Source organism: Pleurodeles waltl, chromosome 1_1 (genome assembly GCF_031143425.1).
Source record: "Pleurodeles waltl isolate 20211129_DDA chromosome 1_1, aPleWal1.hap1.20221129, whole genome shotgun sequence".
Lineage (NCBI taxonomy): Eukaryota > Metazoa > Chordata > Amphibia > Caudata > Salamandridae > Pleurodeles > Pleurodeles waltl.
Window position 1 is genome coordinate 981,805,525 of NC_090436.1, and position 20,272 is coordinate 981,825,796.

The 20,272-nt window shown below is 43.7% G+C and overlaps 1 protein-coding gene across 2 annotated transcripts in view; it reads left to right on the plus strand.

Annotated features, from left to right (window-relative positions):
• HERC3 (HECT and RLD domain containing E3 ubiquitin protein ligase 3) overlaps positions 1-20,272 on the plus strand; it is a 452,060-nt gene that overhangs the window by 390,832 nt on the left and 40,956 nt on the right. For both annotated transcript variants that reach the window (XM_069230256.1, XM_069230257.1), the window contains exons 24-25: positions 7,945-8,128; positions 10,024-10,126. In XM_069230256.1, coding sequence (XP_069086357.1) covers positions 7,945-8,128; positions 10,024-10,126 — 287 coding nt within the window. The remainder of the gene's footprint in view (positions 1-7,944; positions 8,129-10,023; positions 10,127-20,272) is intronic.

The window sequence follows — 20,272 nt, forward strand, 5'->3', positions numbered from 1 at the left end:
GAGCAGCTTCCATCTTCCAAAAGGAGGGAGTACCTGTTGATTGTCAGAGGTGTCATAGACAAAGTACCGGACTTAGAGAAAGGTGGGGGTTGTTATTTCACAATTTCCTTATTCCAAAAAGGATGGGGTCTCCTGTCTGACTTCGCTTGGACCTCTGTCCAATGGATGGAGAAATTCAAGATGCTCACTTTGGCCCAGATGTTGTCTGCTTCGTTCCTGGGGAAGTAACTGTGTCTCTGGACCCCCAGGATACATATTTTCATATATTTGTTCTAAAGTCCCACAGAGGTTGCCTGCTGTTCAAGGTGCACTAACACCATTTTCAGTTTATCATGCTCTCTTTTGGCCTTAATAGTGCTCCTCAAATGGTCACAAAAGTCATGGCAGTGGTCGCTGTCCTTCTTTGGAGGTACAAAATTATTCTATTTCTGTACCATTATGACTAGCTGATGAAGATGAGAATACCTCAGTCAGTCATGGACCACCTCAGAACAATGGCAGAACTCCTGACAATTGCTGGGGTTCACCATCAACAAGAATAAGTCCCTCCTGAATCCCTCTCAGAGGCTTACATTCGTTAGGGCGGCCCCGCATACTATGGAGTTCAGGGCTTTAATCTGCAGCAGAGAGTCCAGTACATTCAGGCTATGATCCTGATGTTTTGTGTTTGCTCCTGGATCTAGGTGAGGGTGGTTCTTAGGCTTTTTAAACTCATGCATCCTCCTTGACAACCACATCAGGTGGCTCATATGATCGCGCAGGGTAGTGCCTATAAGCAGCTAGGTTTCATCACTTCTTGTGTTGTACAGAGCTTGGACAAAACCACGGCACCACCTCGCGGCTCACAGGAGCGCCAGATTTAGTCTGGTGCCTTGGAACTAATCTAAAGTGAAGACTGTGTGGTTATGTCTAGTATCCACCAGAATATGCATTAACGAAGTTAAGTATCTTGCTCGTTTGGACCCTATCCAGTGTGAAGAGAGCTCATCTAAACAGGGATACGACTTAAGAGCTAATGAAATATTTGTTTGGTGGAAGATGGGTTCTGCCATATTAGAATAGGAGCTCTTTGGCAACTTTACTGTAGGTCAAAAGGGAAGCGCTGAAGAAACTGCGCAAAAATTATTAGGAGAATGGGCGGTACAGTTTCTCAAGTAACTGGCTAGGGCCCAGGATACATATGGTGCCTCAACCACCAGCACCTCAGAACATTCCTAGACCTGTGAAGACTCCACCTGAAGAAGGGTCTGCTGCTAGAAGCCCATTGACACCTGCTTGCACCCAGGGACTGAAACTACTCTCCAATGATCAAGTGTTTTGCATACTGTTTTCCTGTTTCTGGGATACAAAAAGCAAAAGGGCTACTGACTCCAAGAACTCTCAGTTAACCACAGACAACTGGATATTGCAAGACACATGGCTGAAAAGAGACCTAGTGCCTAGAAGCCAGCCTTCAGGAGCTAGGGGCTGCAGGACTGATCAGAAGGAATCTTCCCAGCAGTTGGAGAAAAGTGGGACATATTCTCCACCTGCACAGGACCTGAACAATATATTGAGGTATCCTAGTCAGGCAAAAAAACAGGTTTTTCCTACTGGAGGATTTTACGTCCTTCCAAATAAGTAATCAAGTATAAAGGTAAAACTTTAGTTCTGCGCGAGGCAGAACATTTATCTGACCCACAAAGTGACCTCAGTGGTTTGAAATCGAGGTTTGTCCTGCTAAGAGCTTTTTGTGCCAACAGCTTCAGCAGAAGCTTGATGACCATTTATCTGACTTTGAGAGACCCTTGCCAGCCACAACCTTGTAACCTTGCCTCACTGGAAGCTTTTGACATCCATTTCAGGAATTAAGCTGAAAGGACAACCTGCTTGGTGTATTCAACCGTCTGTTTGTTGCAGGCTTCCTAAAATTATGTCAAGGTCCCGGTCAACCACCAACAGTGTCTTGATTCCCCTTTGGTTCCTCTTAGCCTGTTTTAACAATCTTAGTGTATTTTTGCTCATTAGGGTTTTCTCTGTTTTCTAAATTGGTTTGATAATTTTATTGTGTTGTTTTCTTTACTGTAAAATTGTTGGGACTGCTTGAACTTGTGTGTGTGTTGGGACTGCTTGAACTTGTGTGTGTGAGATATATTAATCCTGTGGCCCTATTTATCAATCTAACCATATACGATCTTGCATTTTATTTAATTTGGATTTTCTGTATTTCCATACCTCCTATTAGGATGGTCGCTGCTGCTATTTTTCTTCACCAGTTCGTTCCTTCCACATTTGAAAATGAAAACAAATACTAAAGAAAAATTAATCTTGTGCTCCTCTTGGCAGCAGTACCACATCACCTGACCACCAAGCATATCTTATGCTTTTTAATGTTAAGATACTGAGCTCTGGTAAAACAAAAAAGGAAGAAATACCTTATACAAACCAAACTAAATGTTGTGTTTACCTGAAAATCGACCTCTTAGTGCCAATCAGAATACACTCTAGACCTAGCTCTACCTCCAAATCTGCAATATGTGAGCCTAAATATTACACAATGTGGTGGCTATTTTGTTTTCATTCCTTCACAAGCTGAGGTGTAAAGAAAGACTACAAGAGAAGATGTGTTAAAACCCAGTTCAACCTGGAAAATGGAAAGATTACAGTTGAACGCATCACTTTATGGTACAAATTTACAACAGCAAACATCTTTGGTGACTTTCATTCAAGTACTATTAGATTTTGCCAGAGCAGATATAGTGGGAATCGGAGACTTCAATAATGTATGGATTGGGATTTTAGATAGACCAGGAGGGAAGAAATATCAACCAGAGATGCCCATAAATGTTGGAAAGTTATGGTTCATTGGCGTTAGAGATGCACGGAGGATCTTTAAAGCCAGGAAATGGGAGAGTTCCTTCCTTTTTCATAAGTATGCTCCTTTACACCCATTCTTTGTCATGTCGTGCAGTGATCTAGAGAGTGACTTTCCACCATGGGCTGGCCATGCAAGAGCACCTTTACTGTATGGTGATGCACACTTCATCCAAAAGAGCATTTGTTCAAGGCACTGGGGATGTCCCTCACTCAGAAAACAAGAGTAAAGGGATTTATCCAATGGACAAGGGTATGTGCTTGAGCATCAGTGCTATGGTCTATCACTAATTCACAGGTTCAGTTAAGCAGATGAAAAGTACCAATGGGGGAAGTTGGTAAACTTGTTGGAACAACTCTCCAGCTTCATTTAATGAGAGCTCAGAAGGTCATTCAGAAGGGAAAGACTGTTCCAGTACTGGAATACATTTGCATTGGATGCTGCAGATGCTGTATATGGCTTATTCTGCAAACATGCACGGCTCAAGATACCGCAAATGCACACTCAACAATGAGGGTCTCCTGGGACTTCTAAAAATTGCTTCCCCTTTACCAGTCATCACACCCTTTGACAGTAAGGAAGGTGATGATGGTTCCAAATGTCTATCCGTATATGTGCCCATTACAGGAATAACTGGCAACCTAATTGGCTCAGGGTATGTGTCCTGGAAGAATCTAACTGTATTGGAGTCCAAGGCACAGCACAAGCTTCAGTGGTAGAACACACCTATCGATTATTGGGTGTATTGTTTCTAGACCTACAGTCGCAAGGGACTACAAATGCTGCTGTCAGTAGTTTGGGAGTACACATGCTAGGTATGACAACCTGGAGCAAAGTGTTGCTAAGGGATGCACAATTTCATACCAGTGTGCTTAAGCTCTAAGCAGTTCAGGTAGCACCAAAAGTATTCCAGAACATTCTTTACAGCAAAGCTTTGGTGGTTTGACTGGACCAAATGGTCCCCATGTACTGGTGGAATATTTGCCAAGAATGAAGAGTGATGTTACAGATCTCCTGGTAAGAAGTAACTTGGAGACACAGAAGTGAGAAATCAACACTTGTATTTTAAAATGGCACTTCCAAGGATTGGGATACCTCACTTCAATCTGATTGCTACATGTGACATAAATGCTAAGTTACACCCCTGGGGTAGCCTCAGGCCCATTCAGTGGGATATGCTCTGTGGACAGAGATTGGTCGGGCCTTTGCACAGACTCTTGCCCCGCTACCATTGATACCATATGTAGTTTGCAAAATGTGGCAATGCCCATTACCGCTATAACCTTTGGTACCACATGGGCGCTACAGCCATGGTTCTTGTTTATGCTGTAAATGTTGATTCATCCTTTTTGTCAGGTACCCCATTAACTGAATGTAGTCAGCAACGTGGTCTGCATCTACATCCTTGTCCGAAATCTTTCCTTTCAGCAGTTTTGCATGTTAAAGTTTGGTATGTGGTTTTCTTCTAACTTCCAAACTGTTTGTCTGTTCACAAAGGAATCATGTTGCCTCACTGTGAGGCTTGTAGTAGTTCTCTTCATCAGCGCCTGCTTAAAGCTTTACTCCATGAAATTACTCACTGTCTTTCAAGACTTATAAAATCAGCCATGGTTTATACCTCCATACAAGTACACTTCGTGGCTGTAGCTACGTCACTACAAAATAGATAATGCTTACCTAGTTTTACAATGCTAGTTATACAGATGCTTATGGAAGAGTTGAAAAGGATTATTCAACCTAAAATCATGCCTGCACCTTCTTGGGATCTAAATATTGCCCTAACAAGTTTAATGGACTCTCTGCGTGAGCCATTATACTTGCATTTTTACAACACATTACATGGAAGGGTGGCTTTGTAGTGACTAACGTGTTTCTGTAGCATTAGTGTGCTTTAAGCTTTGTCCTCTGAAAAGTCTTGCATTTAAGTAGGGATCATAGTAGTGCTAAGTTGCCAAAAGTGTGGATTATCCTTAAACACATCAATCAGTCTACTGTATCACCAATATTGTTATCAACCCAAAAACCTTTGCAGCATTTGATGTTAGACAATTGCCTATGTCCTACATTGATTATAGTTGCCCACTTTACGGAACAGAACCCCTTTTTTGCCTTCTCTGTGCGATATTTTGGAAATCTAATTTCAAAGTCAGGGATTGACCTGTGGCTGTTGAATACATTCAGATGTGTTATGCTTGAAGAGAACCACATTGACTTTTCCGAGGAGAATATAATGAAGTACTTTCCACATGCAGTATTATTAATATGTTAGTAATTCAGATTTATAAGATCAAACTGTGTACTAACCACTTAATGTTCTTCTTTGCTACCATCTGTGCTCCCTCTGTAAGGAACTGTAAGCATTTTTTCCCTTATCTTGGTATCCCAAGTTAGAGATACGGGATATTTAGTCAAAGCCGTGGGGACTGTGCTTAAAATAAATTTTTGTTACATTTTGATTGTTCAACAACATTTTTGACTGTAAAAAATCAGCAATCTACCAGATTTCTAGTGTTTTTGTTAAATATCATGCTCCATGATTTGTAGAATTATTTACATTGGGAACAACAATTGTTCTAGGCATCATAGAGGTTAAAGCTTCTTTATCTAGAAAACAGATAACATTTTAAAAACATTTAAAGTGGGGAAGAGGAGGATAGCAAATAAAATGGTTTGAACATGTGAGCAAATAACATTCAGATGTGAATACAAATAGAGAAGCTGCACTTGCTTCCCTTAACTTGATAGTTTTGTATTTGTTACCCTAAAAAGAATCAAAGATTGATTTACATCTCATGAACTGTTACTACTATTTTGGGGAACATCACATTCGGTGACATCTGCAAGGCAACTACTTGGAGGTTTGTTCATTCATTTATGAAACACCATACATTCACTAGACACAAGAACTGTGTTGCTGCACATGTCAAGCAAGCAGATCAAGTAGCCAGAACAGTCTTAAAACATTCTTTATTACTGCTTTGCTACATTCTGCATGTCATTGTTTTACAGGAGCAGGGTTACTGCTTCACACTCTGTGCACAGCATGCAGCCTACTACTACAGATGCCGTAAAGGGAAAACCTTAACTGTAACAACTGACTGGTTCGTTAAGTTGGCATGCACCCACCCACCTCCCTGAAGAGCTTGGATGCTTTATCAAATCCTTTAATACTACTTGCATATTTATTTCTACTCATAACATATTAGCGCACACAGACTAATTTTTAGATGAGGAACAAATAGCAAAATCTGAGGTGTTGTCTGTATCCTTTTGCCTTGTCTGTTTCAAGACCGTGATCGAGAATCATTCTACAGACTTTACCCGTAGTTTTGTGTTGTAGCCCAAAATGTCAGGTCAAATCCTATATTGAAGAGTTCCACTTCATGGAAGGCAAACATATGCTGGCAGTATTCACATTCCTAATAACCTGAACTCCTACACAGACCAGCCCAGCCAACCATGGGTAATTAGAGGTATACTTGAACGTTGTAGGCTTGAAGAATGAAGTTATTATAGCTAAATTATTTAACATTGTTCTCTAAAGAGGTCAGGGAGCCGAAATTGGTTAACAGTTTTACTCAATCCTTGAAAACCATCACCGGCCTTGGTATTGAGTATACCACCTCCACTGCAAGAGTTCCCACAGCCAGTGCCCTAATGTTATTTTCAGACGTATGGACAGACCTAAACACGTTTCACATATGTACCTTTATTGGTTTGGTAGGATTAAAGCAATAAATATCTCTCACCCCAGTGCTCGTGGTATCTTATCTTTCTAGTTCCCATTGATAATGTGACAATTGCACTATTACAAATACGCCTGGCAAAATGAATGTAGGGTAGTGCGAAAGAAAGACTGGCCAAATGACTGCAGCAATCTGTAAATTTAAAGTGGAGAGCATTTTCTTATATTATCAGGCAACCTAGTTTAGAATACCGGTGGAGCGGTCCAACACTTGAACTAAGGAAACCCATGGGTCAAGCACTAATGGAAAGTTCCCTGTGAGGTATAAGTGGGGTTAGCCCATGGCAGTACACACGGAGAGGGCCATTATAAATATGAGGCAAAATCAGCACCAAGAAACCCCTAACAACCGGTCCTTCTTTCATACCCAGTAACTTCCATGGAGAGATGACCCACATTTACTAGTGTCTGTCCTTTTGAACAATAGAAAACTGAAGATGACATACATTTGTGTGTGGTCCACGTACAACTGTACCACAGCCTTGTTGTCATGAAGATGTCAAACGGTGGAGGAAAATCATTTATTGTAGGACATATCCACTGAGTCTGTCCGCATGTGACGTAAATGAAAATGCCTGAACCTGTATGTACCGATTAATATTAGACTGTTGATAACTTTTTCCGACTGTGAAATTGAGTCATGGAGGATATGAGTAACTTTTTACGATCGCACAATCTGGTCTAATGGGACAGCTAGGATGGCAACTCATGGTATCAAGCAAACCATTAAACCGCACCAGTATCCACTTATAAAGCACTACGCAACATAGTACATTAAAAAAATGTTCACAAAAACAATAGTATTAACCCTTGTTTTTCTTCCTTCTTTTCTGATTTTCACCAGTTCTCTTTTTGGTTTTATATGGTTGGAGCTGGTGCTCATCAGTCAGAGCTCGTATCTCTGTTGGTGCAGTTCCCAGAAAAAGCTTGCCTAAAAATATGGAATATAGAGGTGAAGGACTTCAAGTTGAATCACCAAGTAATATAACTGTAGCTATCAGAACCAACTTCTTTCTGATGATGTAGAGAGCTTTACATCAAATACATCTATCCCTCACATTCAATAAATAAGCTCCTGAATAAAGGAAGTTAAAGCCTTATATTAAAAATAAAAAATGAAAAACAAAGTTTCCACTCACAAACACTTTCAACCGCCGGAGCTGGGAGGTACAATGGTCAACACAGGCTGGCTGAACACTTCCAGGCACCTTCCATGACATTCATGTAATGAATTATCAAACTCTTGGTATTCTGGACTGTGACAAGTATAGCATCTTATTTCTTATTTTCTGGCAGTACGTTTATACTAACTTTCTCCTCCTTAATTGCATTATTTATGTTTCAGGCAAGAATTTGTAACTGCCTATGTGAATTATGTCTTCAATCACTCGGTGGAAGAGTCGTTTGCAGCATTCTCCAGTGGTTTCTTGAAGGTGTGTGGTGGAAAGGTGCTGGAACTCTTCCAGCCATCCGAACTGAGAGCTATGGTCGTGGGGAGCAACAACTATAATTGGCAAGAACTAGAGGAGGTAAGCAAATGGCCTGTGCCTCTGTGTGTACAGATAACAAATAAAGATTCATACTGTACTGTTAAACAATCATGGGGCATGGATGTGTGCCAGTAAGTCAGCATAATACAATTCTTGGTATTTAGTCAGGTTAGTGCCAGTCTGTCCTTCTCAGCTGTCCTCGTCTCACGAGTCTGGAGCAGTTGTTAGATGCTCCGAAGAAGCTTGGCGCTGGCAGATTGCAGTGTTAAGTTGCTCTCGCAGTCCTCCTCCCACAGCATTTGGCTGGAGGAAAGTGACCGGGATATCTGGTAGCTGTTTCTCTTTCCATTTAGCAGTAGGGTTAGAAGAAACATTATGGTGCCTGTTGCGGTTTACAGAGGCAACAATAGTTGTGGGTATTTTGAAAAACAATAAGCTTAATGGTCTTCTCAGGCATGCCATGGTCCTCCTTCTGCCAGTTGCTTGAAGGCGAGGAAGACCAGGTACAGTGGAGAGCTTCCTGGATGTCCTGCTACTTCTGGCAGAAGTAAAAATAAACAAGTCAGGGCTTGACATCTTCTGCAGTGCAACATTTGTGACCAAAATAAATAAAAGCTGGTGGAAGTGCATGGATAGAGAGTCACTAACCATAATGAAAGGTGATAAAAAGAGAGAACACACAAAACACCAATAGAAATTTTAAAACAATAGAAGCTGCCAAGTCGCAGCAGAGTAGCAAATGCGCCTTTAGAGTATTTTGATTTCAAGAAATATTCACTGAGTGCCTGCTCTTTTAACATAACTTAATATAAATGTGCATTATGGGGAGAGGGACTGGCACTCGTGGGGTGGAAGCATGCATCTAGTACCCTTTGCATACAGCCAAAGCTCTCCGGTACTCCAAACTGCCGGCACCTGCTGTGGCCAATGACCATGCGATGCATGCAGTGCCCGATGCACATGGTCGACAAATGCGCACCGAAAGTTTGAAAGCATAAGGACCAGGTATACAGTGTCAGGACTGTCGAATACAATAGCTTGAGTGGCACTCGATAAACAGATGTATAATCAATGCTGCAGTGTCCTCCGTCCAATTACAATCATTCTGCATTCAGTCCATTGATTCCACGAAGCTGGGTAGATTTCCAGACAATTTTATTCTTGAATCTTCCACAATAAATAACCAGCCCAGTCTAGCCACTGCGTTTTATCCTTACAACAGGACTTCATCAGGGCTGTGTAATAACATACATACATACATCTGTATTATTTGCAATGAAATCAATATATTAACCACAATTAAAACAATCCATACATATTGGCAGGATTTTTAACAGCCATGCTAGACACCCAGTGCTTACTGCATGGGTTAAGGACATGAGCTGCTGGTTCAGGCTCAGAGGCACAAGAACCCGGCACAGGGAAGCAATGTTGTTTGCACATGGTGGAAAACAGTGCGTTCAGGGGAACGAATAGTGGGGACAGTGCCTCACAAGTAGGTGCTGGGCATGCTCAAAGGAAAAACCCTACTCCCAGTCCCGGCTGCCTCACCCTGTGTCCTCTACACGACCATAGGCAGTAATATTTCTTCAGGTGAGTGATGCACTTCATCACAAAATTGAGATGTATATATGTATGATTGTGTTATAAAGGAAACTTAACCTGCCAATGGTCATTGGCTGATTTGCCTTTTGTATGTTCCTTGACAGCAGCAGCTTCTGATACAGCTGTCATTACTGCTCCAAAATGGATGTTATACTAAAACAATGTGACGGGATTATTCCATAATCTTAGGAAAATATTCCACTGTGTATTTGTGTATAAGGATACCCATGCTTCGGAACCATTGTTGCAAGCAAGTTACTTATTCTTATCTCTTTGGATGTTTGTTTGAACATGACAGGGCATTCAGTATGTGTTTTAATGTTTTTCAGTGTGCAATATATAAAGGTGAATATTCAGCTGTACATCCGACAGTGAGACTTTTCTGGGAGACATTTCACAACTTTCCACTGGAACAGAAAAAGAAGTTTCTTTGTAAGTGCAAGATACTTCACAAGCCTATGTGTTTCTTCCCTAATAGACTACAGTTAACACACTGCAAGATGTTACTTCAATTTGATCTTGCTGTTTTGTTGCTTTGCAAAGTGGACAAATCACTGGTACTCGTACATGGTATGTTCCTGAGATTTCTCTGAATGGGTGCTCTGCTTTACGTACGCTTCCTCTTTTATTTAGTGCTGCATATTTGTATGGCAAATGAGTGGAGATGGTCTACAAAAATATCAGAAAATCTGTTCAAATTAAGTAGGCTGACAACGTAAGATAAACAGCATGGTAAAGAAGAGAGTTCTAATACAAATTGCTTTATGGTTGACTAAACATAGCGTTTGTAGCATATGTGGCTGTAGATACACATTTAGCGTACTCCTGACATCTAGTGTTGGGCTCAGATGTTTGCAAGTTGTTTTTGTTTGAAGAAGTCTGCTGAGTCACGATGTATAGTGTGACTCTTCCTGGTCTACATTGCACATGGGTACTGACTCCAATTGAGATTGTATTGTTGTCCGTTATCAGGTTTGGGAGTGCACCGAATCGACTCCCAGTTTGTTGTGTCTCAAACACGTTTTTCGTCCATCCCATTCGGTTACTTTGTATCCCGTTGGATCAGATTCAGTCCAGCTCAAAAACTTTCATCTCCCTAGACTAGTGGCCTTTTTCAACATCACCAAAGAGAGTCATTGATGTCCTTGGGCATCGAGGGCTTCAGCCCTACTTGGCAGCTAAGAAGCACAGTACTTTTTGCAGTGAGAAAGCAGCATGGAGTTTGAAATGGACACACTTGCAGAATTGCCCTTGCTGCGATTAGAAGTGTCTGTAGCTGGACCACCATGAGGTGTGTAACTTGTGCTTCTCTACCCTACCTTGACGATGCCTTGTATCCGTCATGCTTCACATTAAGGTTAAAAAAAAAACTTTCAGGATTGAAGTGAATGATGCAGCACACACCAAAGGATGTACCAGCAGGGGACCTTAGAGACCCTGAATATCTTTAGGGTAGAAGATCCCTTTGATCTCGAAGAAAAAGGAAGACACCTGAATAAAAGGAGACTCGCCTTTGAAGGGGAATCTTCTCCCAAGCCTACATCAAAGAAAGGTAAGGACAGACCCATCAGTCGTCTTCCTCTGCCACAAAGCCCACTTGTATCACAAAGCGCCACACCCTACTGCCTCTGCCAGAGTTGCCAGATGGATCCCTCCATTCATATTCACTACCAGACAGCCCTTATGGCCCATTTGACTCTTATGACCAGCCTTTGCGGGTAGGACCCACTGATGATCCCTGGGATGACTCTAATATAGATCTTCCCAGGTACCTCTAATCTACACCACTACACAGTAAAGACCTCACCCCCTAATGAAATCATGGTCTTTTGTGAGGTGGTTCAGAGGGCTGCAGCCTTCCACAAAGTAGAGTTGTATAGCACGCAGGAGGAGGACAACTTCATTGTGGTGATTCTTTCCAAATCTACGTGTACCATCCAATTCCTGCACATGTTAAAGTTTTCTTCAGATAACTTTTTAGGACCTTGGGTTATAAATGTAAGGGTTGAAATGTTCAAATCACCCTTTACTGACCTGCATACATCAAGGGTCAGGTTCTACCTGCCTCTGGTTTTTCACACTGCTTGCAAGCGTGCCTCTGTCCAGGATACCAGCAATGCTGGTCCTATTGACAAGGAGTGCAGAAAGTTAGACACAGTGGGCAAGAGGGTGGCAGTCAGAACAGCAAGTTATTGGCTCATAACTGATTTGGTGACACTCATGTCATGTTAGAGGGGCACAGTGGGAGGAGATGCAAGTACTCCTCAAGCACCTCCCAGAGCAGTACAGGGAACGTGGTCACAAGATAGTGGCTGAGGGCACAGCTTTCTCTAATGCTAGCATTCGCTGTATGTTAAATGCTGCAGACACATCTTCTAGAGGGATTAAAACCAGTGTTAACCTTAGCCGTTGTGCCTAGTTTCATATCTCCCTGTTCTCGTCCGAAGTCCAGCATCAGCATCTCAACCTCCCATTTGACAAGGAGCACCATTTCAGGCCTCAGGTCGGCGGGATGCCCGTAAAAATTAAGAAAGATATGGAGACAGCAAAGTCCATGGGAGCACTGCATACCGCTCGGTACAGGGGCTTCTTTCATAAACAGTAGCCCAGAGGTAGAGCAAAGACAACTAGAAGCAGTCCTTCCACCAGCAAGCTGGGAGAGGGTTGAACAGGTGGTCTTACAGGGGTAAAGGCAAAGATGACTTCTGTTAAGGAGCTGCCACCTCCAAACATTGACTTGCCCCACCCCCGATCACGTCACTGGACAATAGGATATGTGATTTCCTCTTTTGCTGGGAGGAAATCACGTCTGTCAAGTAGGACCTAGCCATGACTCAGCACAGGTGTTGGCTCGAATTGCATTGCGTATGTTTTCAGCAAAGAACACCTCTCCCTCCTTCAGGAAGAAGTGCATGCCCTCCTACAGAAGGGGCACCTTAGAGATGTGTTTACTCTCCACTTTCTGATCTCCTAGAAGGACAGCTGTCTCAAGTCCATCTTTAATCTGAGCCCCATCAACTACTACATCCCATGAGTACATTTTCACATGACAACTCTGCAGGGTGTCATCCTCCTTCAGTGGGCAATTTCATAACAGTACTCCATCTCAAGAACACTTATTTCCACATACCCATCCACCCAGTTCATCCACAATACCTTTGCTTTGTGGTGAGTGGAAAACACTAACAATTCAAAGTACTTCTATTTGGGATCACCACAGCTCCAACGGTGTTAAGAAGTGTCTAGCAGTGGTGGCTGTGCACTTGCAAAGGAAAGGTCATTCACATCTTTCACTACCTCAGTGATTGGTTGATGAGATCAGAAACAGTAGCAAGCTGCAATGTCTAGCACACAGACACCAACAGTGGTTTCCATGCTCTACAACTTCGTGATCACCGTACACACCACCAAGTCCCACCTACTGCCTCTTTAGTTCCATTTCTTCCTAGGGTCAGTATTGGGTACACTCACAGGGAAAGCCTACCCAGCCGGCAGTGAGTTGCAGCCTTTTAGCAGCTGATAACTCTTTTTCAGCTCAATTGTCAACTTGTGGTGTGGATTGTCATGTGAAACCTATGGATGATAACCTCCTGCACTGCAATTGTCCACATTCAAGGTTTCATATACTCCCCGTCCATGAGTGCCTCCTGGGTTAAGTGGTCCCAAGTGGAGCATCTCTGCAGAGAGCAGGGTACTGTGGCCTGTACCAACAATGTTGGAACACCAAAAACTTGTTAAGAGGTAGGCCCTTTGCAGACCCAGTACCACAAGTAACCATCACCACAGACACCTCTCTCATAATGTGCGACATGCACTTATGCAACATTCACTCTCAGCAACATGGTTGCGACATGAACTACCCAGGGCTACTTGCCATTTGCTTAGTTCTCACAGTATTCTTACAAGTTATTCGGAACTAAGGAGTCCTCATCAGGACAGACAAAATGACCGCCAAGTTCAATGCAGGAAAACAGTGTGGCACACATTTACCTCAGCTATTTCAGTTAGTTCAGGAGAATTGGTATTAGGCATTCTGCCACAACATTCATGTCACAGCATAGCATCTCCCAGAGGTGGACAATGACTTTGTAGCCCTGCCCAGCAGTACGCTTAAACAAATTCATGACTGGGAACTCCATCCCCAAGTCCTTCATAAGCACTTCCAACGCTGCTGCACCTCATAGATAGACCTGTTTGCCACCCCAGAAAACGCAAAACTCCCAAACTTCTCCTTCAGGTACCCACCCCCCCTGTCCATATGCAGTGCAATGGATGAAATAGTCCGGGATATTTGCCTATGCTTTTCCACCTTTCTCATTGTCTCCCTACATGGCTAGGAAATTCAGACAAACATCACTGAGTCTCATTCTGTAGATCCATCTTGGTCCAGGAAACCCTGGTGCACCACTATCCTGGAAGATGTCTGTCAGCCTTCTTGAGAGACTCCCACTCGAGTCAGACTTTCTCATTCACAGGCAAGGTTGAGTGAGGCACCACGTTCCCAGACAGCTCAACTTTGCAATTCAGCACCTGAGATCAGAGAATTCTGGTACCTCAGCGTTCGCCAGCAGTGTATGTCCACCTTAAAGGAAGCCTGACAACCCACAACACTGGCTTGTTGCGCAGAAAACTCAGGCCAGACTTTCTCACACACAGGCAAGGTCAAATGAGGCATCCTGTTCCCAGACAGTTCAATTTTGTAATTCAGCACCTGAGATCAAAGAATTCGGGTACCTCAACCGTCCCCAGCTGTGTATGTCCACCTTAAAGGAAGCCTGGCAACCCACAACATGGGCTTGTTACAGAGCAAAATGGATAAAGGTTTGTCCAAGTTTACCTTCTGCAAAAAGCAGGCCTTGCCTACACTTCTATCCATTAACACTTTGCTGCAGTTGCAGGCTACTTGAAGAACAGGGAGCAGTTGTCTCTTTTTTGGAATCCCGGCGATTAAGGTCTTCGGTGTAACCTTGCTGTCCAGTGGTGGACAGGCAGTAGATCAATGGTTGCACCAGTAAAGTCAGCTGAAACTCCATTGGTGCAGACCTACTAATCTCTCACACCTCTAAATGAGTATGGGAGCCTCGTGCTTGGCTGACAGGACATCTATCATTTTTTCCAAATACCCTGCATGAGACAAAATGTTTTTTTTTTTTTTTTTAAACTCCTTAAATACTTTTCTTTGGACGTTAGATTGGGGCAGAGGATTAATAGCTAGCGGTGCCTCGTAAATGTACGTCCTAATGCTCACAGAATGACAGATAGAAGAATTTACTTAGACTTACTCATGATCATTGTTAGTCTTTTTTTATAATATTGACTTGTCCTGAGAGGAATTATCACCCAGTGACTTAATTGCATGTGACTTTTCTCTCTTCTTACAGCTTGAACATATTAGCGAACATGCCCTTGTAAAAACGCCTTTCTCTCTTTGTCCCTGCGCACAGTCTGTTCTTTTTGTTTCTTTCAACAAGAATGTTATCTCTTCCTTACATCAGAGATCTGAAAAATGTCAGTCATTGGATTCCAGCTGAACTCCAGTACAAAGCAAACAGTTGTTTCACCTCCATGTTTGAACACGCTAGGTTGCTCTACAGCCAAGAACAGTGCAGTTTGTTCTATAATTAGTAAAACTCCCAGCCATGTTGCACAAGTTTTTACTCTCTTTACTCATAAACGTAGCTTCTCTCCTGTTTATTTCCCAAACTAACTGTTTTTTAAAAATCTTATAAAGCAATAGCTGCTACAAATCAATGCTCCTCATGACATCTCATTGCTAACTTTCATGTTTACCTTCAGTCCTGGCTGATTGCAGAGTCAAGTTTGAAAGCTATTGGTGTGATATATTTATGCCCTTGATGCATTGGGTGGCGATTTGAAATTTTGATTATTGTAGTCCACGGGACAGTTTTTTTTTTTTTTTTTTTTTTTTTATTGCATTTTCAAAGTAGTGTAACACAAAACAAAAGACAGCACCGACACATTCGTCCAACAGCCAAGCTATAACATCATATCAACAGTAGAATCTGAAGAGCAGACACATCCTGCCCAATAACAGATAATACCAACAATACCTTGCCAATGCAAACAGAATGTAGGCAAACAAGAGGCAACTAGCCCAAGTATGCATGCCCCATCCGCATCGGAAGACAAAGAAAGAAGAAAGGATAGCCAGAAAAGAGAGAAAGAAAAGAAGGAAAATAGGGAGAAGTCCTTGTATCTATCACAGACAAGCCGAGCCAACCAAGCTTAGTCTCATGGCAATAAAGGGGAAAAGGGTGGAGAGGAAGAGGGGAGGGGGCTACCGAGGCGAGCAATGCTAAACGCTAGTTATCTACACATCATTTTACTGCCCACATTCAAGGAAGGTCCGCAGAGGGGACCACACACATCTCTAGGTCGAGCGTTGGGTGGCATCAGCTCCCAGTAAGCCGCTAATTGCTCCTGGCAGTACACAGCATCCCACAGCCAATCCTGGCAACGAGGGGCAAGCTGTCTACCCCAGCACATTGCCACTCTGCGCTTTGCCAGCACCAGGAGCAACCCCACTAATCTCCTGTTCTCAGGGGTAATCTCCCTAATATAACCCAAAAGTGCAAACGTAGGAGTTCTCGGAAATTTGAGCCCAACCATGTACTCCAGCACATCCGCCCAAAATCCCACCAGCGCCCCACAGCCCCATACCAAGTGCTGTAAATCCGCTCTCCGCGCCTCATCGCAGCGATCATCAGATCAAACACTCGTCCTCTGAAGACTGAGCAGCGTGTAATACAAGCGGTGCCGAAATTTTAAATGCAGAAGCCGTAATCTATAATTGGGGGAGAGCTCCGGCATATGTGCACAGCAGTATCTCGTACGTCATCTGACAGGGTCTCCCCCACATCCAGTTCTCACTGCCCTCTTGCCCTGGAGGGCACTGCGTGCGCGCTCACCTGCATACATACATACAAGCTGGTAATAAGACCACGGGGAGATGGGAACCTATACAATAACTCCAAAACACAACTCACCGGAGGCGCCACAGGAAAAATGGGGTACCTGGATCGCAGGGATTCCCTGATCTGAAGGTAAGTGAGCTGATACTGCATGGCGGCACACAAAGCGCTACTTCAGAAGAGATAAATACATTCTCAGGGTACCAGGAGCCCAAAGTCGTCAGTTGCAATTCCGATAGATGCCGTTCTAATCGGGCGCCTCTTAATACACGCGGGTGCACAACGCCTCTCACCTTCGCCGAGGGCGCGAACGGCACCCCGCCACCATATAACACTCCAGACAGTCCAGCAGGCCAAATCGAGTTCTGCTCCGGGGCCAAGTGCAGTAAGTATTTTACAGGGTGCATCCAAAAATGCACATAGTGAGCCTGTGTGCAAATATAATAAAGTTCCAAATCCGGAGCAGCCAAGCTGCCCAGCTCGAACGGCAGCACAAGCGTCTCCCACGATATCCTGGGCTGCTTACCAACCCATACCAAGGAGATAAGTAAAGACCGAAGCCTCTTCCGGAAGCTGGAAGTGAGCACAAGAGGTATGTTGGTAAACAGATAGAGAAATTTGGGCAGGACCAACATCTTCGCAATGGCTATACAGCCAGTCAGCGAGAGCGGTAAGGAGCACCATGCCCCGACTTTGTCTTCCAGCCATCCGTTGGCCCTACCGTAATTGGCTGACCATAATTCCTCTAGGTCCCTGCACACCCAGATGCCTAGATATTGGACCAGACCGTCGGCCCAGCTCAGAGGATACCGCGAACAATACTGCACAGTGACAAGACCACACCAATTGATAGCAATCCCAGAGATCTGACCAAAGCGTGTGATCTCGTCTAGAAGTATATCGAGGTGAACATGGGGGTCCGTACGTATAGAGCAACATCATCAGCATACATAGAAACCAAGATTGGACGTTGTCTAAACGCTAAACCTCTATGATTATGGTGTTGTCTCAGCTATGCAGCCAACGGCTCCATCACCACCGCAAGGAGCAGGGGCAACCCTGACGGGTACCCCTAGACATCAGGAAAGGATCCAATGTCATCCCATTAACTCTGTCGCTCCACTGGAGCTGAGTATAAGAGGCAAATTAATTGGATAAATCTGAGGCACAAGCCCACCCCCACCAGTAGGCCAAACAAATATGACCATTGTAAAGAATCAAAACGCCTTAGTGGGGTCCAAAAAGACAGCCGCAACTTGGTCCTCAGGAGGCACCATCTGCACTATTGCAAAGAAGGTACGAAGATTATACAAGGTTGAGCAACTCGGCATGAAGCCTGAACTGATCCGGGAGCACCAAAGATGGGAGAAGAGGCTGCAGGTGCATCGCTGGAAGCTTCTCCAAGATTTTGTTATCCAGATTTATAAGGGACAGTGGTTGAAATTAATCGCAAGAGCTTGGATCCTTCGTCAGCGTCAGTATAATGATTATAAAGGCTTCTTTCAGCGGCGGTAGCAGGGTGCTGCATTCAAGCACCTCCGCGTGCACATCTAATAGATGCAGGACCAACAAATCTGCATATTCCTTGTAAAAGGCCGCCGGGAGCCCATCGAGGCTAGGGGCCTTCTCCCCGGGCAGACCACGGATGACCTGTACAATGTCCTCAACAAAGAACGCGCATCTAAGTATTTCTGGTGCTTGTTCTCCAGCCTAAATAAGCTAATATCCTCAAAATAATCTGTACAGGCCTCTGAGTCCGAGCCATCTGAGGCAGAATAGAGGGAAGCATAGAACTCAGTCAGCACACTCCCAACCTCGTTTGCACCCGCCGGACGCCCGCAGCATCCAACAATATAATTCACAGCCCATGGTCGACAGCGCATTTCTGCCAGCGTTCTCCCAGTCCACTCACCCTCTCCATACCGTCATGCTTTAACTTCTCTACCCAGGAAGCAGAGCTCACGGAGCGCCACCTCCTCATATTCCAACAGCTTCTCCCGAAACTCCTCCAGGAGAGCATTCGACATACCGACGTACAGGTGTTTCTCCAGCACAATCAGCTGGGCCTCTAAATTCTCCAACTCTCGACGTACTGCCCTAAGCACGCCATGCTGTTTAGCTAAGCAAATCCCCCGGATCACCGCCTTACAGGGAGTGCAGAATTATTAGGCAAGTTGTATTTTTGAGGATTAATTTTATTATTGAACAACCACCATGTTCTCAATGAACCCAAAAAAACTCATTAATATCAAAGCTGAATATTTTTGGAAGTAGTTTTTAGTTTGTTTTTAGTTTTAGCTATGTTAGGGGGATATCTGTGTGTGCAGGTGACTATTACTGTGCATAATTATTAGGCAACTTAACAAAAAAAATATATATACCCATTTCAATTATTTATTATTACCAGTGAAACCAATATAACATCTCAACATTCACAAATATACATTTCTGACATTCAAAAACAAAACAAAAACAAATCAGTGACCAATATAGCCACCTTTCTTTGCAAGGACACTCAAAAGCCTGCCATCCATGGATTCTGTCAGTGTTTTGATCTGTTCACCATCAACATTGCGTGCAGCAGCAACCACAGCCTCCCAGACACTGTTCAGAGAGGTGTACTGTTTTCCCTCCTTGTAAATCTCACATTTGATGATGGACCACAGGTTCTCAATGGGGTTCAGATCAGGTGAACAAGGAGGCCATGTCATTAGATTTCCTTCTTTTATACCCTTTCTTGCCAGCCACGCTGTGGAGTACTTGGACGCGTGTGATGGAGCATTGCCCTGCATGAAAATCATGTTTTTCTTGAAGGATGCAGACTTCTTCCTGTACCACTGCTTGAAGAAGGTGTCTTCCAGGAACTGGCAGTAGGACTGGGAGTTGAGCTTGACTCCATCCTCAACCCGAAAAGGCCCCACAAGCTCATCTTTGATGATACCAGCCCAAACCAGTACTCCACCTCCACCTTGCTGGCGTCTGAGTCGGACTGGAGCTCTCTGCCCTTTACCAATCCAGCCACGGGCCCATCCATCTGGCCCATCAAGACTCACTCTCATTTCATCAGTCCATAAAACCTTAGAAAAATCAGTCTTGAGATATTTCTTGACCCAGTCTTGACGTTTCAGCTTGTGTGTCTTGTTCAGTGGTGGTCGTCTTTCAGCCTTTCTTACCTTGGCCATGTCTCTGAGTATTGCACACCTTGTGCTTTTGGGCAGTCCAGTGATGTTGCAGCTCTGAAATATGGCCAAACTGGTGGCAAGTGGCATCGTGGCAGCTGCACGCTTGACTTTTCTCAGTTCATGGGCAGTTATTTTGCGCCTTGGTTTTTCCACACGCTTCTTGCGACCCTGTTGACTATTTTGAATGAAACGCTTGATTGTTCGATGATCACGCTTCAGAAGCTTTGCAATTTTAAGAGTGCTGCATCCCTCTGCAAGATATCTCACTATTTTTGACTTTTCTGAGCCTGTCAAGTCCTTCTTTTGACCCATTTTGCCAAAGGAAAGGAAGTTGCCTAATAATTATGCACACCTGATATAGGGTGTTGATGTCATTAGACCACACCCCTTCTCATTACAGAGATGCACATCACCTAATATGCTTAATTGGTAGTAGGCTTTCGAGCCTATACAGCTTGGAGTAA